Source organism: Penaeus japonicus, unplaced genomic scaffold (assembly GCF_977035675.1).
Source record: "Penaeus japonicus unplaced genomic scaffold, GWHDUDI00000001_assembly GWHDUDI00000021, whole genome shotgun sequence".
In the NCBI taxonomy this organism is placed as follows: Eukaryota; Metazoa; Arthropoda; class Malacostraca; order Decapoda; family Penaeidae; genus Penaeus; species Penaeus japonicus.
In genome coordinates this window covers 19580301-19595300 of record NW_028234423.1, presented here as the reverse complement: position 1 = coordinate 19595300, position 15000 = coordinate 19580301, and the positions used below count along the sequence as shown (strand labels likewise).

The 15000-nt window shown below is 38.4% G+C and overlaps 1 protein-coding gene across 3 annotated transcripts in view; it reads right to left on the bottom strand.

Annotated features, from left to right (window-relative positions):
* RhoBTB (Rho-related BTB domain containing) overlaps window positions 1–15000 on the bottom strand; it is a 50694-nt gene that overhangs the window by 26175 nt on the left and 9519 nt on the right. For 2 of the 3 annotated variants that reach the window (XM_043025913.2, XM_043025906.2), the window contains exons 2-5: window positions 1952–2158; window positions 941–1044; window positions 366–563; window positions 1–198 (exon numbers count right to left, since the gene is read on the bottom strand). The exon at window positions 1–198 is cut by the window's left edge and continues 10 nt beyond it. In XM_043025913.2, coding sequence (XP_042881847.1) covers window positions 1–198; window positions 366–563; window positions 941–1044; window positions 1952–2131 — 680 coding nt within the window. In that variant the 5' untranslated portion in view covers window positions 2132–2158. Of the gene's footprint in view, window positions 199–365; window positions 564–940; window positions 1045–1951; window positions 2159–11722; window positions 11743–15000 lie in introns of those variants that run through there. The other variant, XM_086549184.1, reaches the window with a different exon arrangement.

Genomic DNA, 15000 nt, shown 5'->3' with positions numbered 1-15000 from the left:
GGTCGCTGGACGCGCTTGAGGTTGGTCATCCAGAAGCGCTGTTGTCTCCGGGATATGAGGGCGGCTCGAATCACATTGTCAAATATCTCATTTACCCCAAAGTAAGTAAGCACCGATGTCTCATAGTATTCTACACCAATCTCACGGGCAACTGCTCTTCCCTCGCATGGCATAACCAGGTCACACTCCCGGACTGGTCTGATGAGCAGAAGGAGACAGCTATTAATCTAAATATGACATGTGATACACATGCGATGGATATCCTAACTGATTACAAAATAATAAGATAATACATTTCCAAATCTATAAACTGACAGAATATCCATTAAATATCTAAAAGTTTTCAAGCAACAGCAACAACCTACCTGACGAGAGGAGATCGGTCTCGACAATAACTCAAGTACTGTTCATCTTTACAAATATATCTAAGGTCATTCTTGCAGCCCACAAGGAGGATTGGAGTGTTGGGGCAGAAACGCCGGATCTCTGGGTACCACATGACCCGGCAGTTTCGCAGAGACACTGGATTTGCCACGGAGAAACATAGCAGCACCACATCTGACCTGGAGAGTGTTAAGGTGGGTCTAAGTATTATAATCCTGTGTATAGAAAAATGAGCTCATGGAAATTCTATAAAAAATCATGTGAACTACATCTAATGGTTTAATTAATGTCATGAGATTACTAAAGTTAACCTTATTACAAATAAAGATATCTAGAAAATGAAGGTAAAAGTAATCATAATCATCACTGGATAATAACTGGATCAATTATCTTGTGGCATAATAACAGCAATGGTAGTAAAGGTGATGATGATTACAATAACAATACTAATATCAATAATGATATTAACTATAACAATAAAGCTAAAATTCAATTCATAAAATAGCTATGTTCAAAGCTTCACATCAGTATAATCCCCAGACAAAGCTGCACTGACCTGCCGTAGGCAAAACGTCGGTCTTTGTCATGGTCCCCAAAGGTGTCCCATAATCGAAGGGAGACATTCACACCGTCAACTACCACACAAGACCGTTCCAAAACCTGAAATCCAAGAGTGGTTACGTCCACCTATGTGTGTGCTTTAAGCTTGCAAAGAGGAAAAGAGTTAAATATTCAGGTTCATTTTTTCATGATTATTATTATTTAAAAAAAGAAATATAAGATCAGCTTTTAAAATTATTCAAACATAATCAGTTTCCCAGATATGTTGAAGAACCAGTAAAATTTAAAATGCAGTAACATACGAGGATAAATCATGCTAATAAAGAGGGAGGAAATCTCAAATCAAGCTACCACAGGGAATAAATAATAAAAACAGAAGATTTATGAATGTCTGACCCATGAATTGAGTGTGTCATTTATTGAAGGGAGAAAAAAGGAGAGAGATAATGAGGATAAGAGATAATGAGGATATGAGATAATGAGAATATGAATATTTTTGCAGTCCTCCTCACAGCATTTTCACACAAAACAATCCCCAATCTAATGATACTATTATCTGTTTAAATCAAAAAGCTTTTGAAATAGTTCAACAATGTTAAACATCACTGGAAAATGAATGATAAGTGCAGTTTTCCTTTCATTTTAAATCCTTACACCATGAAGACAATATTTAAATTATGAAAAAAGTAACTTTTATAGACACGCCTTAAATGAAATATTAATGTACAAAGGCCACTGATGTACAGTGCACAGAGATTGGAGGCAAATGTGCTATGCAAGCTCTTTTTATTACTGATTACAATTCATCAGAGATATAAGTCTTTCTCTTTGTAAAAAAAAATATATACAAGCAAACTGTACACATTTTCTTTATTCATAAACTTATTCAGTTCCCCTCAAGTACTTGGAAAAATATCAAACCCAGCCGGAGTGATTAGCTAATGCCCACACAAAACGCAGAGGAGAAACAACGCACATGCATCGCCGGACAATAAGCGATCATTACCTCCTTGTATATCCTGTACTGGTCGATGGCGAAGACAGTGGGCACATGTGTGTTGAGCAGCTGTGAGAGTGAGAACTGCTTGTTGTAGGCCCGAGCGCATATGAGGCGGGTCTTGCCCACCGCTGTGTCTCCCACAACCACACATTTCACCAGTTCCTGATGCGGCTGTTCATTATCCATGGTCCACACCCATTATCACAGGCATGCCTAGAGAGGTGAGACAAAAGGAAAACGTCATTTATTATACGTGGTTGTATAATACAATCAGTGGTTTATGTTGATAAATCATGGGCGGAGCTGTGATACTGAGGATAAGTAAGGATAACAATAATATTGAGTACCCTGGATAAAGGTAAACATTATAATGATGGCAAAATTAATGTATTCTACAAAAAATACTCGCCTATCATTAAGAAAAATGACAACAAATGTAACAAGAATAATACTTTACAATATACAATAACCATATCAATAATAACATTAGTAGTACCAAACAATTGTACTGACAGGTAACGCAGTTCCGTAGTAGCAGTGATCACAACAGTTTTAGTTGTAATTCCAACATAGATTAACAGGGTGGTTGTAATATTAACAATAGTTGCAATCAGAATGACAACAATAACAACAACTGTAGAAGCAGTATCAGTAATCGGAGTCGCAGTGGTATTCACAGTATTAATTACAACAGTAGTGATAGACGCAGTAGTAACAAGGACCACAATGGGTAGCAGTAATCACTAATAAAAGTAGTAATCACTGAAACAGAAGTAGTAGAAGCAGTAACAACAGGCCTAGCAGCACTTACATTTTTAGCTAGTAGCAGTAGTAGCACAAGTTGTTAAAATGCAAGTAATAACATTTTAAACTATAGGTATAGTAGCTACTTCTGCTGTTGTAGTGGTAGTTATAGCATAAATAGTACATATAAGAGCTAAACTACCAATTCCCATCGCAGAAACAATATGTATTAATTTAAGTTTTATTAGAAATAACTATCATTGTTCTTAATTCTGTTTTAATACTTAGACTAACGTTAATTAAGAAATGAATAATAAGGTAACAGTAATGGTTGCATGCACCGACAGTAGTAACTACACTAGCAGTTATGGTAATGCCAAAAGTAAAACCATAATAACAGTAATAATGGTATTAGTAACAGGGAACAGTAGCAGTAGTATTGATTGTTCCCATTGGAATAGTTGCATTACTAATACTGATAACAATATGAAAACAAAGGTAAATGATACTGAACGAAAACAAAACTGAACGAAAAACAAGCGAAACGGACGAAAATCTGGGCATAAAACGTCGCTCCCGGAGACATCAACGCCTTTCAAGCGGTTATCCTGACTAATGCGGTCGGTTTGCCACGTTTGTCGGAAGAATATTGATCGTATGGGCATCAGTGTAATGAATATAATAACATTGGGAATATTACTAATGACGACAGTTATTAATGCTGTTGATAGTAATAATGTCTGGTGCGATGACAATAAAACAATAATACTACTAGTAATACTGCTATCAATATTACGCCTACTATTATCATTAATGTTAATAAAACAATAAAGAGACAATAACAATCAATACGTATAATAACAAAATCTATCCACCGCTAAAAAAACAACAAAACAAAATAACAAAAATACCTGATTTTAGAATATTAACAGTAGAAAAAAAAACCGGACGAGGAATACCGTTGCTACCATAACATTAATAGTGTTAACACTAACAACCATGATAACACACCACCAATATATCAAGGTACAAGTGTAATCCAGTTATCAAAGCTAGAACAAGTAAACTAGAAGGTAATAATGATGACGAAGGGGACGATAATGATTTCCTAATAATAGTGATAATAATGATGAATATGTCAGGATGAGGATAATGAAGGAAAATTAATAGCAGTGATAATATTACAAAAAACGATAATTATGAGCATCAACAAAAACAACTACAATAATAACAATAATAACCATATAAATAATCACAATGATAATAATTATATCAATAACAACAATAATTTTGACAAAAAATAAAAATGATAATAATATAAATAAGGATGATAACAATAAAAACGGACGGTAATAGTAGTAATGAAAATAAAAATAATAACGATGATAATGATGGCAATGATAATAATGACAATGATTATGATAATGATAATTATAACCATAATAATAATCACAAATCGGCGACTAACACAACATTTGATTTCGATAGAATAAAATCTGCAAAATTTCGAACTTTATTAATTCTTAACTATCATGTAGCCACTTTCTAACGTTATATATAATTTTGAAAGATTTTCATTTAATTTTCCAAAATAAAATAAAATCAAAGGAGGAAAAAAGGATTTGGGGACTAAAGAACAAAGATATATATATTTGTATATCTCTATCTATCTATTTACCTATCTACCTATTTGTAGACGACAATGCCATCACATCTTCTATCTTCAACTACGAATTAAAACAAAACCTCATTTTGACGATTTGGGAAAGAGAGAGAGAAAAAAAAAACGGAAAACAATAAAGACAGAATACATCAAGTCATACATTTTCAAGATAGAGGAGAATATAAAACAAATAAACATTTCTTTCTTCAAGCCTTTCGAGAACATCAAATGCTTCTCTCATAACTTAAACACGTGTTGTAATTTACCGCAGAAATGTCACATAAACAAGTTGAAAAGCTAATTAACTAGTAATAACGACTAGAGGGGATTATAGCTTTACTTGAGTACAAATCGCCGACAATACTAAAAGTACTGATACATACATACATACATACATACATACATACATACATACATATATACATACACACACACACACACACACACACACACACACACACACATATATATATATATATATATATATATATATATATATATATATCATATATATATATATATATATATATATATATATATATATATATATATATAGTGTTATTTTTAAAATGTAATATACATATCTACACCCACATGGACAAATTAAAAAAAAAACACGTACAATTGCTCACAGACATGTACAGAAACACACAAAAGAACGTGAAAAACAAACAAACACACAAGCAAAACCACTTACATGTACACAAAGGCAAAAGAATGATCTATATATATATATATACGTAAAACGAAATGTGAACAAAATGATTGTCAAAATATAAATACACTAAAACCGAAAACATGCAAGGCAAGTAATTTCTGTGCTATTGTAACAACTACCACTAATGATAAATAATGTTAACAAAAGTTAAGGTATGATAACAAAAATAGTACTGTATCATAATGGTAAAGCTCATAGCAATATTAACAGTAGCAGAAGTAATAGAAGTTGTTAAAGTTGCAGTATTGTTATAAAAAAAATGTAAAACAGTAACAACAAAATAATAGCAATAAAAATAATATTGATGATAATAATTATAGTACAATGATTTAAAACAAACAAACAAAAAGAAAACGCTAGAAAACGCAGTCTCTCTTTCTCTTTCTCTCTCTTTCTCTTTCTCTCTCTTTCTCTCTCTCTCTCTCTCTCTCTCCCCCCCCCCTCTCTCTCCCCCCCCCCACAAAAAAAAAAAAATAGAGATCACTGACACCCGTCTGATTTACTCTAACCATATCTTTCTACTGAAGAAATCTACATATTCCGCCCCTAAATTCTTCCCTAATCTACCTTCATATCCTAATCTCCAGTTATCAATCTTAACATACCCTAAAAAAATCTATTATCTATTAATCTTTATCTCTACCCTAAAAATACCCTCTTTGTCACAAATATGCAACCACTCTGTTGCTCATGGATAATCACCAAAGTCATTAACGCGACATCGTCTCAATCCGTTAAGTTTGCGTAATCCTTCTAACAAACTAACAAACCAAAATACTCAACAAGAAAAACGACACAAACTAAGAAACTAACAAATTAGACATAGAAAGACAAAAAAAAAGACAAAAAACGAAACAAAACAAAAAAACAGCAACGACAACCAAAAACATTAACCTAGTAATCAACAAAAAAAACAAAAAACAAAACAAAAAACAACAACAACAACCACAAAAAATAGAAACCAACTAATGAACCAAGAATACAAAAAAAAAAGAGAAAATAAAAGGTAAACAACCAGTCAACATAGGAACTCGGACGAATACAGAGCCTACCCCGTCGGTCAGGCTACTATCTACTATCTATAAGAATAACGTACTTAACGAGGGAAAAAAAAGAAAAAGAAAAAGAAAAATAAGGCTTAACTTATAATCTTATTGATTTATTTGTACCCCATCATGCTGACCTATGATGACCTGATCTTTCATAGTCACGGAAGAAAATTGATATATTATGTAGCTACTGAACACCTGCCCATTGAGGTTGGCTGCATCGGGCTGACTTATTAGTATGGTGTGTGTGTGCGCGTGTGTGTGTGGACATGTTTGTTGTCATATCGCGAGACGAGCTTCTTTATTTAAATTTTAGATTTTTATACTTTTCTTTATACTATAGAGAGATCGGGATAGATAGCTAGCTAACGATAAGAGACATAGAGATAGAGATAGATATAGATCTATGTTTATGTGTGTGTAGTATGTGTGTGTGTTTGTGTGTGTTTGTGTGTTTGTGTGTGTGTGTGTTGGTGTGTGTGTGTGTCGTGTGTTTTTGTGTGTGGATGTGTTTGTGGGTGTGTGTTGGTGTGTGTGTGGGTGTGGTGTGTGTGTGTGTGTGGATGTTTGTGTGTCGTGGTGTGTGTGTGTGTGTGTGTTGTGTGGTGTGTGTGTGTGTGTGTGTGTGTGTGTGTGGGTGTGTGTGTGTGTGGATGTGTGTGGGTGGGGTGTGTGTGTGTATTTTTTTGTTTGGTGAGTGGGTGGTGGGTGTGTGTGTGTGTGTGTGTGAGTGTGTGGTGTGTGTCGTGTTTGTGTGTGTGTGTGTGTATGTAATATGTGGGGGTGGGTGGGAGGGGTGTGTTCTGTGTGGGTGTCGTGTGTGTGTGTGTGTGTGTCGTGTGTGGTGCTGTGTGTGTGTGTAGGGTGTGGGGTGTGTGTGTTTTGGGAGAGCGAGAGAGAGAGAGAGAGAGAGAGAGAGAGAGATAGAGAGAGAGAGAGAGAGAGAGAGAGAGAGATAGATAGAGAGAGAGGGGTATGTATATGTGTTGGCTGTGTGTGTGTGTGGTTGTGTGTGTGTTGTGTGTGTGTGTGTGTAGAGCGTGTGCCCTCGGTGTGTGTGGAGTCGGTGTGTGTGTATGTGTGTTGTATATATATATATATATATATATATATATATTATATATATATATATATATATATATATTATATGTGTGTGTGTGTGGTGTGTGTGTGTGAGTGTGTGATGTGTGTGTGTGTGTGTGTGTGGGGGTGGATTGTGGGTGTGTTTGTCGTGTGTGTGATGTGTGTGTGTGTAGTGTGTGTCGTGATTGTGAGTGTTGTGTGTGTGAGTGGGGGAGGTTGTTGGTGGGTTGGTGATTGTGTTTTTATATATGTTTTTTTTTTTGTTTAGATTTTGTTTTATTTAGATTGATTTTTATTTTGAGTACTTCTTTGATTGGGTTGGTATGTGTATTTTCTGTATATGTCATTACATTTTACATTTTTAATTTATCTGTTTGTTTTCATTTTTAATTTTTTTTATATATTTTGTGTTATATATTTATTTTTATGTTTTTTATTTTGATATACTGTTTTAGCGTGTATATTTATTTATTGTGTTGAGTGTTTTTATATTTGATATTTTGATTTTTTTTTTTTTATTGTTGTGTGTAAGACAATTTGTAGTGAGTGAGTGTTGTGAACGAGAGAAAAGATGGATGAGATAATGTTAGTGTGTGTGTGGTGAGAGTTGAGGATCTGGTGTGTGTGTGTGGTGTGTGTGTGTGTGAAGTGTGTGTGGTGTGTGTGTGTGGTTGGTTTGTGTTTTGTGTGGGTGTGGTGGGTGTGGTGTTGTGTGGGAGTGGGTGGTGTGTGTGTGTGTGAAAGGTGGTGAGTAGTGTGTGTTGTGAAGTTGTGTGGTGAGTGTGTGTGTGGTAGTAGTGCGGTGTCGTTGAAGGTGTGTTGTGTGAGAGAGTGAGAGTGAGATATAGTGTGTTTAGGAGAGTGAGAGGAATGTGTGGATTAAGGTGAGTGTGTGTGTTTTGGGAGAAGTGTGTGGTTGTGTGGGTGGTGAAAGTAGTGTGGTGTGTGTGAGTGTGGGTGTAAGGTTTGGTTGTGTTGAGTGTGGTGTGGGTGATAATTGGTTGTGTGGTGTATGGTTTGTGGTGTGTAGTCGTGGTGTGGAGGGAGTCTGTGAGTGAGGGGTGTGTCGAGAGGAGAGAGAGACGAGGAGAGAGAGAGAGAGAAGGAGAGTGAGGGGGAGAGAGAGAAAGAGGGAGAGAGAGATGAGATGAGGAAGAGAGAGTGAGAGAGGGAGAAAGAGAGAGAGAGAGAGATTGGGAGGGAGAGAGAGAGAGAGAAAGAGAGAGAGAGAGAGAGAGAGAGTAAGAGGAGGGAGAGGAGAGGGAGAGAGAGAGAGATATTCCTTTCTCGAGACCCCCCCCCCCCCCCTCCCCCCCCCCCCCCCCCCCCATCAGAGAGGAAGGAGAGAGAGAGAGAGGGAGAAGGAAAGAGAGGGGAGAGAAAGAGATGGAGAGTTGAGATGAGATAGAAAGAGTTGAGAGAAGGAGAGAGTGGGGAGTGAGAGAGAGAGAGAGAGACCATGAGGATGGGGAAGAGAGAGAGAGAGCGAGAGAGAGAGTGAAGAGTGAGAGGAGAGAGTTGAGAGAGATGAGAGTTGAGAGCGAAGAGGAGAGAGAGAGAGGAGAGGAGAGAGAGAATGAAATATACAAATATACCATATATATATATATATATATATATATATATATATATCTTATATATATATATATATATATATATATATATTTAATATAGGGGAGAGAGAGAGAGAGAGAAGAGAGAGTTGAGAGATGAAGGAGAGAGTTGAGGAGAGAGAGATGATGAGAGAGAGAGAGGAGAGAGAGAGAGAGAGAGAAATAGATATAGAATAGGAGATAGAGAGAGAGAGAAGAGAGGTGGAGAGGCATGAGAGAGAAAGCGGAGAGAGAGGGGAGTGAGAGAGAGAGGGGGAGAGGGTGAGGAGAGAGAGTGAGGGGGAGAGAGAGAGAGAGAGAGATGAGAGGAGAGAAAGTGAGAGAGGGGAGAGAGAGAGAGGGAGGGGGCAGAGTGAAAGTGAGAGGAGAGAGAGAGAGAGAGGAGAGAGAGAAGGGAAGAGAGAGAGACGAGAGAGAGAGAGACGAGGGATGAGAGAAGAGAGTGAGGAGATGTGAGAGAGGAGTGAGAGAGAGAGAGACGAGAGAGAGAGAGAGAGAGGAGGAGAGAGACGAGAGAGAGACAAGATGAGAGACAGGAGAGAGAGAGAGAGAGGAGAGTGAGAGAGAATGTAAATATACATTATACCATATATATATATATATATATATATATTTATTTTTATATATATATATAGATATTTATTTTTATATATATCTTTATATTGCGAGAGAGAGAGAGAGAGAGAGGAGAGGGTGATGACGAAGAGAGGACGAGAGGAGAAGAGACGTTGTGAAGTGGAGGAAGAGATGAAGAGAGGAGAGAGAGAAATAGATAGAGAGTAGGAGATAGAGAGGAGAGAGAGAGAGAGGAGAGAGAGAGAGGACGAGAGAAAAAGAGTGGAGAGGAAGAGAGAGAAAGAAAGAGAGAGATGGAGAGAGAGAGAGAGAGAGAGAGAGAGAGGAGAAGAGCAGAGAGAGCGAAGAGGAGACCGAGATAGAGAGAGAAAAAAGAGAGAGGGGGGGAGAGAGAGAGGGAGGGACAGAGTGAAAGAAGAGAGAGAGGAGAGAGAGTTAAGTCGAGTGAGAGAGAGAGATCAGAGGAGACGATGAGAGAGAGAGAGAGAGAGAAGAGTGAGAGGAGAGGAGGAGAGAGAAGAGTGAGAGAGTGAGAGAGAGGAGAGAGAGAGAGAGAGAGAGAAGAAGAGAGAGATAAGAGAGAGAGATTTTCGAGAAAGAGAGAGAGAGAGAGAAAGTGAGGGAGAGAGATTTTATATAATATAAATATATAAATATTAAAAATATTATATATATATAATATATAATATAAAATATATATATATGTATGTTTTAGTTGTATTATAATTAAATAATATATTATATAAATAATTTATTATAATATAATATATATTTTTTTTTGTATTGTTGTGTGTGTGGGTGGTTTGTTTGATTTTGGTTTTTTTATTTATTATGTATTATTATTTATGATGTATTATGTATGTTATATATATATATATATTAATAATATATATATATTTATATATTTGATATATATATATATATATTTAAAAATTATATATATATATATATATAATTAGATAAATTATATATGTATATATATATTATATTTATTTATATATATATATTTATATATATATATTTTAAATAATATATTATATACATTATATTTATATATTTATATATATATATATATATTTTATATATATATTATTTAATATATATTATATATAATTTATATATATATATATATATATACGTTGTTATATGCACGACACAGATACTAAGCTAAATAACCCTATTTTTACTTAAAAAAATGCCAATCTATAAAACAACAAACCCCAACACAAATTTTTTTCGAAGAAAAAAGTAGAAAAAAAACACGAAAATGTGGCACTGGTTTCAGTAGATCCAATGTATGATTAAAAGTGTTTTTATAGCCTTGCACAAGGTTCTGTTACACTCACAGTTTACACAGGTTTCATGTGCCTTTAAAACCTTCTATATTTTATTAGTCTTTTTAAAAACACTGGACGACGCCTTTACGCTTGGGGGCATTTACAGGTTATGCATTTGACAGCACCCTTTAGTTATCATTATCGGGGTATCATCATCAGTTGATTTTTCTTCCTTCTCATTCGGATGGCAACTGTAGTATGATTCACGTCAATATAAACAAGTGAATATTTGTATGCACCCACATGCACCGATTAAGACGTTTTCCCATAACAAAGTCACATCATTATTTATTCATGACAACAACCTGTATGTTGTGTTTATTGTTCTCCTTCATTAAGCACTTTCATGTTACTTTGAAATTGAACGGACACTTTGGTTTCACTTATCCTTTTAAAGGATTTTTTTCTTAAACATACACGCATCTTTGCTTGGCCACATCAAAGCCCAGTTATCTTAGTAATTTTTTCTCCCTTTTTTATTTCACTTCCAATCGAGAGCAGTAATTTCCTGCGAGTTCTTAGCCCAGCCACCAAAGGCAGAGAAGAGCTCCTTCCCCTCTCACGTTTCGCCACAGCCTCCTCCTCCCGCCTCTAGCACATCCCATCATCCCGCGAGAGATGCTGGCGTCCCATCTGCCTCCAGCCGCCCGCCAGCCTCACCTCGTCGACGTCCCCGCGCATCTCCTCTTCTACCGCAATAACCTGGCTTCGCGTCGTTCATCAGCACGGTTGGCCCGGTGGAACAGGGCGGAGCCCGCGGAGCCGAGGACGAGCACCACCACGGTGGCAGGGGGGGGGAAAGGGCCCGGGTCCCTCAGCTGGGCGCAGGTGGTGCTGGGGTTGCCGCCAGCGCCACCATCACAACAAAGCCGCCGCAGATATCGACACCAGCTGGCCGCCCGCTCCCTTGCCGCCCATTATTTGCGCACCCGGGGCCCCTTTCCCCGGCCGGCACCCGCCAGTTACTACAAGGGACCCATGAGAAAGGGGTTACCTGTCTCCAAGCTCCGGTGAGGCAGGCTCGGACGTCCATCAGCTGATTGGAGAAGTTGCCATGTTGCATCCGCACCGTTACCACTACAAAATCTCGGGGAACCTTCCTTCATAAATCACGGCGGGTTTCTCAAACATTCTCTTCATTTTACAACAAGGAGAAATGAATAGTGTCTTTAAAAGGCAAAGAATTTAGCGTAAAACTAAAGGACGAGTCCTTCATGAGCATCCGCTAAAGTAGAAAAACAAAATGTGAAGTATTTGGATGTTGGTAACAACCGCCACAAGCCATTCATAATCGCGGTGACGTCACGCAGGGCATGCGCAGCCTCCGGATGATTTTCACATTCCAATAAATAATGAAAAAACGCACTCACGAAATTCCAGAATTTCCATAATAACCAAAGAGATTATTTTTTCCTAAATCAAAATATAAATATTCATCATGCCCATCTCATAAAATGCAGATCACCAACCACATCTAAACTCAGTCTCCCTTCTTTCCCCTCCCAGAAAAAAAAACAAAAAAACAGAAGAGCGAAAACTCCACAAGTGTTTCAGGAATACAGAGGCCATCCCCTTTCCCGGCCGTGGGCGCCTGAAAATGCCTCCCCAAAAGCGTAGGATTAAGCATGGAATCCCAGCATGAAAACGTCGCTTCCTTGGCGGCCCAAAACCTCGTGGAAAGCGAAAAGAGGGAGTGGGGATGAAGAGGGGAGGAGGGAGGGATGAAGGGGGAGGGAAGACGGGATGGGGGGGGGGGAGGGAGGTGGAGGAGGAGGACGAAGAGGGGAGAGAGAGACTCCTTTGGCCTGGATCAATACGCGAAAGCTTCTGAGAATCTTTCCGCCGAGATGCGTCCGTTCCCTCGTATTTTCGTCCCCTTTTTTCGCTCACTGTCGCGGAGGTTATTTTTAGCAGCATGTGAACTTTGGTAGGGGTGGGAGGAGGAGGTGGGGAGGAGGAAGGGAGGAAGGAGGAGGAGCAGAAAGAGGAGGAGGAGGAAGAGGAAGAAAAGGAGGAGGAAGGAGAAGGGGAGATTGGAGATTGGAGTGATTGACTTGCACCCTCGTCCAAGTCCGACCGGCCGACCCGACCACCGCTTCCAGAAGGGGACAAGCGAGCCAATAAGCCGTAAAAAAGATGATTTTTGAAATCTTGGCAGGTAAAAGGACAACATAAAGCCAGACAAACAAAAAACAAAAACAAGAACGAAACAAAAACAAGAACGATTACATCTCCAGCCATCCTGCGCTTTCGGTGTGATTTTGTGACATCAGTTAATACCCTCTGAGAACAGAAGAGAGAGAGAGAGAGAGAGAGAGAGAGAGAGAGAGAGAGAGAGAGAGAGAGAGAGAGAGAAGAGGAGTAGAGTGAGATGAGGTGAGAGAGGAATGATGAAGAGAGGAGAGAGGTGAGAGAGAGAGAGAGAGAGAGAGACGAGAGAGAGAGAGGGAGGTGAGAGTGAGAGAAGAGAAAAGAGAGAGAGAGAGAGAAAGATGAGAGATAGAGGAAAGAGAGAGTAGAGGAAAAGAGAGATAGAGAAAAAAGAGAGAGAGAAGAAAGAGAGATAGAGAAAATGACGAGTGAGAGAGGAGAGAGAGAGAGAGGGTGACGACAGAGAACTCCCGCTGATATGTCGAGAGGAGAGAAGAGGAGAGAGAGTGAGAGAAAGAGAGAGAAGTGATTAGAGAAAAAAGAGATAGAGAAGCGAGAGAGAGAACGAGAGATAGAGAAAGAGAGAGAGAGATAAGGAGAACGCCCGTACCACGAGATTAGAGGAAAGTGAGAGAGAGAAAAGATTCAATGTCTAAGTACAACCGAGAGAAAGAGAGAGAGAGAATGTATGTGTGAGAAACAATAACAATAGCATGCTTTACAAAACTAAATGAACAAATATACAAAATATCTCCTGGAGCCAAAAGTCACGTGGCCATGTATGATTGCGTGTATGCGTGCGTGTCTGACCGTGAGGCAATATTTATAATCTCGCGAACCTTCTCCAACCTTGACCTCTGTCGCCGGCCCAATCGCAAGAAGTACCACCAACACGAAAGTTATTGGCAAGAGTAACACGTGGGTATTTTGCCGACAAACAAGACGTCTGAAAAGGCGATTTGTCCTTTATTTAAGACCCCGGTAAAGGAGCTAATATCGGTGGTGTGAGTTATAATCTCTCTCTCTCTCTCTCTCTCTTACTGATTTTCATCCCCACGCTCCCCTCTCATCTCCCTCCCCCCTTCACCGCAGGTTTAATCTCCAGCATATATTGCCTTAGGTACGTTACCCCTGAAGAAAGGCAGCTAATCTCTCGTCTCATGTTTAACCTCTCACAATATTTCCCCGTCTGCTGTCAATATGTGCGAATGGCACCAACCGTGTGTAATGGCCCCCACATAGTGTGTGTCGCGCGCATCTTTTTAATCATTCATACCCTTTTTTCTCCTTATGTCTATACACTAACCCAAACGAAGGAGAAGATTTTCCGAACCGTGTCATATCCTCGTGCCCCGTGTCACAGTGACTATTACAGGATGTGACTCTCTGCGACCTCTCAGGAACCGCAAGTGTCTTTAATGTGGAATGCTGCGTGTGACGTCAGCCACTGCCTAGGGTCATTCACCTCCTTCCTTCCCCTAGCCTCAGTCTCTCTCTGTCTCTGTCTATCGCCTACCTCCCTTTCATCCGTCTCATCTTTTATCCCTTTTTCTCCCTTTATCTCTTTCTCTCTGCCATTCATTTCTTCTTCCCTTAACAATACTTTTGATTTATTAGTGATTATTATTTTTTCCGTTTGAATATTGTCTGTATTCAGTCCTAACATCCAGTAAAATAAAAATAAAAAAAATCGCAGATTTACCCTTCATCCACTTCATTCTCATCATATTATTCCATAATCAGGATAAAAACGCCCCTGACTAGTTTATAAATAGATTCAGCATATGGAATACGGCGGGCCATTAAACCCTCTGTGCGCGTCGTCCAAACAGAGAAGTCTACGGTTATTTCAACCCAGATTTCATTTACTATCGAATATGTCTTCGCACTGAGTTTAATTGTTAATCATATTCATTGGTTAGCAGACAAAGCAAAATTCCCAATAACACAGCCAGTTAATTTTTTCTTAAGTGTAAAAATGTTCATCAAAGACATCGGAACATGGCAAGTGTGGGTGAGAAAGTTGCAATAACATGTCTCTACTGTTAAAAATATTTCTGCGGCATTCCATCCTCCTTGGAGAAGTATAAGGAAGCAAGGTACATTGTATAATAGAGAGGA